This window comes from Monoraphidium neglectum (genome assembly GCF_000611645.1).
Source record: "Monoraphidium neglectum strain SAG 48.87 unplaced genomic scaffold scaffold02449, whole genome shotgun sequence".
NCBI lineage: Eukaryota > Viridiplantae > Chlorophyta > Chlorophyceae > Sphaeropleales > Selenastraceae > Monoraphidium > Monoraphidium neglectum.
This window is the reverse complement of record NW_014011179.1, coordinates 1-7,972: the sequence shown is the minus strand read 5'-3', so window position 1 is coordinate 7,972 and position 7,972 is coordinate 1. Positions and strand designations below refer to the sequence as shown.

Below are 7,972 nucleotides of genomic sequence, written 5' to 3'. Positions count from 1 at the left end.
GCGCTTGGGAGCGCGCCGCTGCCCGCCGTGATGTCCTGCATGGATGCGCGCAGCGCCGCTTGGAGCGCCTCGTCCTCATTGTCCAGGTTATACGACATGCTTGCCCTGTTGAAAGCGCGCCTAGAGCGCGCTGGGACCCCGGACGGGTCGATGGGCTTGGTTGGGATCCAGAAAGCGCTGTGGAGGGGCTTGAGACGCAAACAATGGCAAGAATGTGACCAAAAATACCGTAATAGACCTGGCCCGATTGTCGTTTTTGGACAGCAAGGGCACGAGGAAGGATACATAGGATGCGCGCCGTCACCTGGACACCCTGCTCTCTGCCGCCAGCGCAGACAGTGACAGCACTGCTGGCCATTCACGGCCAGCGCGTTGGTTACAAAGTCACAAGTTCATTGAGCCAAGCTCATGTCGTGTTGCTTGAGCCATCCTTAACTCGGTCAACGGTTGCTGCACTATCAACCCAACAGCTGCCTGCGGCACTCCCGCCTTCAAGGAAGCAAACGCAAGTCAATATGTACAGAGGTAAGCTGTAAAATTCGAATCGATGTTCTACCTGGTCAACAAAGCACAGGTAGCTCACAGCACAATTGTTTCTTCGGCAAACGCGGTCGCAAAACGCACGCAGACGCTTTGGAGCACCTAGAGCGCTCAGCTCGCCGACCCGCCGCGCCATGCTGCTACCCCTGGCTCGCACCATCGCCCCCGCCCGCTGCCCCAGCCGAACCCCCACCAGCACCAGCGCCATCACCCCGCCCGTGTCCCCGCCCTCGCCCCCGTCCGCGGCCCGCGCCGTGGCCCCTGGCGCCGCGCCCCTCAGCTGGCGGCTGATCCGCCGTCTCTCCGTGCACAGCGCCGCCCACTGCTCCAGCGCCCCCTCCGCGGCCGTCGCCTCCGCGCGCGCGGCCCCTCGGGCCTCTGCGCAGGCGTGGCAAGCGGTCAGATTCCGTCGAAGGCGTCCCCAAAGCGAAGTCACCATGCCTTCCTCAACACCAAAGAAAGCAACACCTGGTGTAACACCCAAAAGCCGCCCATTCTCAACCCCTGACAGTCAATCCATTTCATCCCCCCATAAATCCATATGTTCATGCACGCACGCACACACACACAGAAACACACACACACACACACATGCACGCACGCACACATGTATGCATGCACTAACGCATGCACGCACGCATTCAAATAAAATGCCGGGACAGCCCCGCCCGCTCGCCTGCCGCGCAGCACGCGCCGCGTCCTGTGGCGTGCGGGGCGCCCCTCCTCGTCCTCCTCCAGCAGCGCCGCCTCCTCCGCCGCGCCCAGCCGCGCCGCCGACGCCGGCAGCGGCGCCTGGTAGCCGGGGGCCATCGCGTCCAGCGGCTGTGGCAGTATGAGATGCGGCCACAAGGAGTCCTGGTCCCGGGTATTGCCGTGTTTTCAGGCTCCCTGAACCCTGAATTACCTGTTTTCAAGATTTAGGGTCCCTGAAGCCTGGGTCACCACTTGATCCCATCGACACCCATTTCCCACGGCCCCCCGTGTGCCCGTGGTCGGCTGGGCGGATGTGCATGTACGGGGGCCTCCACAAGCGGCGGTGGGCCGGTGCCGGCGCGACACGTCAGGGGAGCGGCGTGCTGAGACTTGACCGACCGAAGGGGCGCCAGCGCGTGGCGCCCTCACGCACGAGAGGAGCCGCTCCTTCCACCACCGCCACACGCCGGCACGGGCGGACGGTGCCGCCGCTGGCCCCAGCGCCGAGGGGCGCTCGACCCTCTCTACCCCCTTCCCGACGCCCGCGCCTGGGGGCGCGCCCCAACTCGGCTCGGCGCAGCCGGCGCGGCCAGCGGCCGCGGGGCGCGTGCGCTCAGGGGCGGCGGCCGCGCGCCGCACCTCCTTGGACAGCACGATCTTGACGGCCGACGCAAACCTCGTGACGCTCACCGGGTCCAGCCCCGCCTGCCTCGGCTCGTAGCTGTCGACCACGCTCACGCTCGCGATGGCTGTGGATTGGTGCAGCCCCGGGATGCGGCGCTTCACAACCTCGGCTGCGTGCGGGGCGGCGGGGGTTTTGACGACCTGAGTACTGCATGGGCCGAGATGGGGGCTGGTTTGCCGGCGCCAGGCAAGGGGGCCACGGCTTGTGAAGGCGTTGGGCGCAGGGGGCTGCAGCTTGCAGAGTTGTGGGGCTGGGGGCGGGGGGTGAGCCGGCGCTGGAGCGGGTGAGTCATGGGCAACAAGTGACAAATGGCTTTGAACGCCCCATCGCCGGCACCGTAATTGACCCGGCCGGGGAGGGGGGGTTGGCAGGGATGGGGGCGCGGCCGTCCGCTCACCAATGGTGACGGCCGTTGTAATCGCGCGCCCAGTGGACTTGAGGGTGACGCTGCTGTGGCCGCGCTCCTGGAGGCAGGCTGCAGCACGCGTGACGTAGCCGCGCATCTTCCGCGTCAAGGTGATGCGGATCTGGGGCGTGATCATGGGAGGAGGTTGCGCCGGCGAGGGGGGCAGCTTTGAAATGGGGGGGGGGGAGACAGACAGGCGCGTGCGGCGACGGCCGCGGCCGCGGCGACGGCGGTGCCAGTGCGTGTGCGGGGCCACAATCTAGGCGGGCGCTTCTTGCGGCTGCAGCGGCGCTCGCGGGGTCGCAGGCAGGCAGCCAGCTGCGGCCGCGAGAGGGCGTCTGCGTTCTGCAGGGGCGGCCGCCGGCGGTTGTCGACGCGGTTGGTGCGTCCCCGCTTGCCCCACACCTCGTTCTCCGGCACGTCCTCATCCATCTTGTCTCCGTCTACGACTGTCGTCACAGTGTAAGCGTCTTTTGTTGATGCCGCCGCCATGGCGCCGAGCGGCGTGCTGCGCCGTGCTCCTGCTGACGCGGGTGGATGTCGCGGCGGTGGTGGTACGTGCTGGTCGTTCAGCACGTCAGGCGATGTTGATGAATTTGCAATACTATGTGCTAGATTCATTCATGATGATATGCACAAGTAACCCTGCTGATATGTTTTCGCAAGATCACGGTCATGCAGCGCTCGATGATCGACATCCAATGAGTACTTGATTTTGACTCGTGCGCGACATCATAATTAGATTATTGCAGCGGTGCAGTGTGTTCGCACTCCCGGCACCGGGCTGCTTTGCACTGTTGCGGCTCCGGCTGCCGCCACCGGTGGGGCGGCAGCAGGGAGCGGCGCCTCCGACTGCCGTGCCGGCCCCACGCTCTAGCGCTGCGCCCGATGGCGGACGCGCCGCGCCCCGCCGCGGCACCCCGGGACGGCGCCGGCTGGCAAGTGGGGGACATCGTGGTCAAGACGACGACGCGGCTGACCACTACGGGCGGCACCGTCTGGGGGGCGGCGCACCGCGCCATAGGATTCCTGGAGGCGTGCCGCGGCCAGCTGGGCCTGGAGCGGCCGGGGATCAGGGTGGGTGGCGGCGCGCGCATGCGGCCGAGGGATGCCAGTGAGGCCGCAGGAAATGGACGCCTGACTCCAATCTTGGACCCCCGGCGCTGGCCCTGGTGTGCTGCCGCCTCCACCATGCACGTCACTGCCTGCCAGCAGCAGCAGTGGACCACAGCTGACGTACAAGCATTCGCTTGATGCCCCGCCGCGCGCAACATACGCAAACAAACCCATTCGCTCACACACACACACACACATTCATTCAAACATGCTCTCACGTTCACACACGCATGCTCTCAAACACACGCTCACACGTACAGAAATGCTCACACACACATGCTGACACACGTACACACAAACATCCTGACTCGTACTCTCACGTACACACATAATCCCTCTCACACTCTCTCTCTCACACACACACACACACAAACACCCCAGATCCTAGAGCTTGGCGCCGGCTGCGGCCTGCTGGGGCTCACTCTGGCCCGCAACCTGCCGCAAGCAGGGGAGATCTGCCTCACAGAGCAGGCCTTTGGTGGCGCCCTGGACCACCTGCGTGAAAACGTGGACGCCAATCGGGCGGCTGGGACGCCCGGAGCTCCAGCAGTCACCACCGCCGCCTGCGACTGGACTCAGGCGCTGAGCGGCGGCGCGGGCGACGGCGGCGCGGGCGACGGCGGCGCGGCGGGCGGGGGCGCGCCGGAAGCGGGGTCGGCCGGGGGAGAGGGGCAGGAGGAGCGGTGCGCCGACACGGCGCGGCTCATGTCGTCGCGGTGGGACTTGATCTTGGGATCAGACCTGGTGGGCGAGGGCGGGGCCGGCAGGGGCGCGGTGGGGCCGGGGCACAGAACCAGGAGGTCCCGCCGGGCCTGATTGCGATACCCCAGCGCCGCGCCCCCCATTCCGCCTTCCCCGACGCGCCGTGCAGCGCTGCCCCCCACTCCCGTGCCCTCCGCCGCGCTGTGTCGCGCCGCCCCTCTCCGCTCCTTCTCGGGCGCCCCAACACTTGTGGGGGGCGAGGGCGCCATCCCAACTCTCCAGCTGACCCGAGGCCCTACGCCCCGCTGCCTCATCCGCAACGGCGTCTCCCCCACGGCGTCTCTCCCAAGGTGTATAACGAGGCTGGCACCCACATGCTGCCCCGTGTCATGAGGGCCCTCGCGCTCGCCGGCCGCGCGCCGCCGCCCCACGCACCCCCAGCCGCCGAGCAGCCCGCACAAGACGGCACGGCCCAGCCCGCGCCGGGGGTTGCTGAAGAAGTCGTGGCCGCGCCGATCTACTACGCCCATACGAAGCATCGGTATGACATCTGCGACGTCCTATTCATGGAGCAGTGCGCGGCGGCCGGGCTGGAAGTCGAGGAAGTGTGGGAGCCCGGCACCCCGCGGCCGCCGCCGTCGCCGCCGCCGCTTACGGAGCTCTTCCCCGAGATGCGCTGCGCAGTCTACAAAATCACGGTGCGGCGGCAGCAGGCGTGCGGGGGTTGAAGCCGCGCGAGTCCTCCCGGCCGCGGACAGAAGCCCGGCTCGCCTTTCGGGGGTGTGGCTCCTCGGAAGCGTGTGGCCGCATGGTTGCGGCGGCCACGCCTCGTCGGCTCGTCGCCCCTCTAGGCGGTGTGGCCAATTCAATTGGCGCCCCCTACTGCCACGCGGTCTGCTGCAACTTATTGGGTTGGTTCACGCAGGTCGCTGGCTACCCCTGATCATCTCCGCTTTCTCCCAAAGCCTCGGGAACCCAAAAACTTGAATTTTGGCGGCGGCGGCGACGTCGCGCAACGTAAATTTACGACGATACCTGCATTACCCGTGAGTGTGACCAGTCAGCTGTGGCTACAGTATCAGCAGGAGCCTTGACCCAGATCTCAAGTGCTGATAGACCCACAGCCGCAGGCCTTGCTGCCAGCGGCCTTGCTGCCAGGAGCCTTGCTGCCAGCGGCCTTGCTGACAGCATTGCCAGCTTCAGGCCAGCATTGCGAGCATGCCTTGCTGCCAGCAGCCTCGCCTGTGCATGGCGCCATGCTGTAATGGACGGTGCAATCAGCGTTACCATGGGGTTGCATATCGCAGCGAACACTGCATGAAATAACTGCGCCAAACCGCCCAAGAGGCGGCGGCTTGAGGGCGCTGGTTGCAGTAAAGCCAAAGGGGCGGCTGTGGGGCAGGGGGGGGGGCATGTGGGCGACAGAGGCGTCACGACTGAGGGGCGCTGCACGTCAGCAGCAGGTGGCTGTGCGAGGTTCGCAGTTAAGAGTGCAGGAAGACGGAAGCGAAGGGTTAGGGAAAGCAAGCAACACCTGGCTGAGCCTACCAACACTGCTCCGCACAAGCGGCGCTGCATGGAGGCACCGCAGCCGAAAGCATTTGATGGAGTGGGGAGCGCGCCAGATCAAGGCAGCGCAGGGCGTTTGTTGGTGCAGCTGTCTCTTCTAACTTTGCCGCATGCGTTGTATCAGAATGATATGCCATGCACAGGGCATGTGCTTGCCTGATTGGGAGGGCGGTGCAAGGGAGTGACGTACAAGGTGGCCGGCGCATCTGTGCGGCCGGCAGCTGGCTGATGTGTGCCAATGCATGGACATGTTGCGGCGGCCTCATTGCAGCCGATGCGTCCAATACCTTTTGGGAGGGCACCAATACCTTCGAGCAGGATCCAATACCTTTTCGAGACTGCCAATAAGCCTTGTGATGACAAAGCGCATGCCAAGCCCCACAAGAGGACTCGGTTTGCGGCAGTGAATTTCAAAGCGCGGCGCAGCCTAAGCCGACACGCCACGCCCTCGCAGCCACATGGCCGCACATATTCCAAACATCCATGCGCTTGCAGAAGTATCAGGATCTCGAGATCTCAAACAGTCACAACGGCCGTGCCATCAGTGCTGCCGGGCGCTGGCGGCAGAGGCCGAGGCCGCCTTCGCCTTGTCCGCCGCGCGCTGCGCCTTGGACGCGGCGACCTCGCGGTCGATCTCCGCGAGCTGCGCGTACATCTTTGACCGGTCAAACGCGCGCCACGCCGCGTGCGCGTCCTTCACGTGCCGGTTGGCGGTCAGCACGGCGCTGTTGCACTTGAAGCCGCTGCCGAAGGCGATCTGCCAGACGCGCGCGCCGCGGCGGAGGCCGCCGTTGAAGGACTCGGCGTAAGCCAGCTCGTACCACACGCTGCAGCTGCTGGTGTTGCCGAACTCGTAGAGCGCGGCGCGGCTGGCCTCGACCATGGCCTTGCCCATCCCCAAGTTGTCCTGCATCGAGTCAATCACGCCGCGGCCCCCGGTGTGAATGCACACCGCGTCGAACGCCTTAGAAAACGCAGGGGTGTAGGGCCGGCGCCACGCGTCTGGGACCAGCGCGCGGGCGCCCGCCGGGGCTGCCTTGAGCGCGGCGCGCAGCAGCGCGCTGCCGGCGTACTTGGCCTGCTCGGAAACCGGCAGCACGAGCGGCCCGAGGCGGCCCATGTTGCGCGCGAGCGCGCGGCCGGCGACGCCGATCAGCTCCTTTTTCAAGGCCACGCCCTGCTTCTTCTCGGCGTCGTCCGTCTGCCAGATGCAGCCGTACGCCTCGTCGTCGGCGGCCATGATCGTGCGCACGACGTGCCTGATCGTGTACTTCGACTTTGAGGCGTCAGCGGGGCGGCTGGACAGCAGGATGGCGGCGCCGTTGGAGCGGAAGAGGGTGTTGGGGATGAGCATGGACTTGTCGCTGCCCAGGTAGTAGCTGCGGGGGTTGGGGTTGGGGTAGGGGTTGCAGTGGGGTTGTTAGGGGACTACAGAAACGATGCAAGAAGAAGGGTAAAACCGCAGGCGAAGAGCCGGCACGGCTGGCCAAGCCAGTGCGCACACAAGCACAGGGGAGGCGGCATTGGAGGGGCCCCTGCTCACTTGTTGCTGATGTTTTCGTGGGACACGATGAGCGCGTAGGAGCCGGGGTGCAGCTGCAGCATCTGGCGCGCCAGGTCAAGCGCGACCACGCCGGCTGAAGGGGGGGGGGAGGGCCAGGCACATGGATGCAGGGAGGATCCGTGAGGAGTGAGAGGTGGAGGTGGAGACTGCAAGGGTGCAGTGCTGTATTGGCCCTTGGACGCCGATGATTTTGAGAAGGCTAAGGAGTGGCGCACGCGACAGCTTAAACAGGGCCGCTCAAGTGCGCAGATGGACCAGGCGTGCAGGCAAGGACGCGCCCAACGCGCGGTGAGGAGCCTCACCGCTGCAGCCCATGCCGCCGAGGGAGTAGTTGATGGTGGTGTCCCGCAGCTTGAAGCGGTTGATGATGGCGGCACTCAGGCTGGGGGTCGGGTTGAACAGGCTGCTGTTTGTGATCACGAACCCGATCTGGCTTGGCTTCACGCCCGTCTTGGCAAGCAGCTCCTCGACGCAGGAGAAGCACGTCTGCTCGTATTCCAGTCGCGCGACCTCGAGGCCGGGCTTGTCGGCGGGCGCGGCCTGGACGGCGGGCACGACGGCGGTGGAGTCGCCGAGGCCGCTGCGGAAGGCGAGCTTCTCGAGGAAGTCGATGTCCTCGGGGCGGATGGTGCCGTTCTTCTCGGCCACGCGGCGCACGTCCGCGCGGGAGAAGCGCCAGCTGGGGATGGGGTGGGGT

The 7,972-nt window shown here is 66.1% G+C and overlaps 3 protein-coding genes across 3 annotated transcripts in view; 1 reads left to right on the top strand and 2 right to left on the bottom strand.

Annotated features, from left to right (window-relative positions):
• Positions 1-2,756, bottom strand: part of MNEG_10763 (hypothetical protein) — a gene marked incomplete at both ends in the record, with an annotated part of 4,116 nt that extends 1,360 nt beyond the window's left edge. Inside the window, 5 exons of the mRNA XM_014040767.1 lie at positions 698-916; positions 1,231-1,362; positions 1,633-2,027; positions 2,316-2,445; positions 2,730-2,756. Coding sequence (XP_013896221.1) covers positions 698-916; positions 1,231-1,362; positions 1,633-2,027; positions 2,316-2,445; positions 2,730-2,756 — 903 coding nt within the window. The remainder of the gene's footprint in view (positions 1-697; positions 917-1,230; positions 1,363-1,632; positions 2,028-2,315; positions 2,446-2,729) is intronic.
• A 456-nt stretch (positions 2,757-3,212) lies between these two features.
• On the top strand, positions 3,213-4,256 carry MNEG_10762 (hypothetical protein; the record flags this gene model as incomplete). Its single annotated transcript, XM_014040766.1, has 2 exons — positions 3,213-3,401; positions 3,822-4,256. The coding sequence occupies 2 exons, from the start codon at positions 3,213-3,215 to the stop codon at positions 4,254-4,256; spliced, it is 624 nt and encodes a 207-aa protein (XP_013896220.1).
• Positions 4,257-6,252: 1,996 nt separating this feature from the next.
• On the bottom strand, positions 6,253-7,590 carry MNEG_10761 (3-ketoacyl-CoA synthase 19; the record flags this gene model as incomplete). The annotated part of the gene is made up of 3 exons (XM_014040765.1): positions 6,253-7,090; positions 7,255-7,348; positions 7,578-7,590. The coding sequence occupies 3 exons, from the start codon at positions 7,588-7,590 to the stop codon at positions 6,253-6,255; spliced, it is 945 nt and encodes a 314-aa protein (XP_013896219.1).
• Positions 7,591-7,972: the final 382 nt, after the last annotated feature.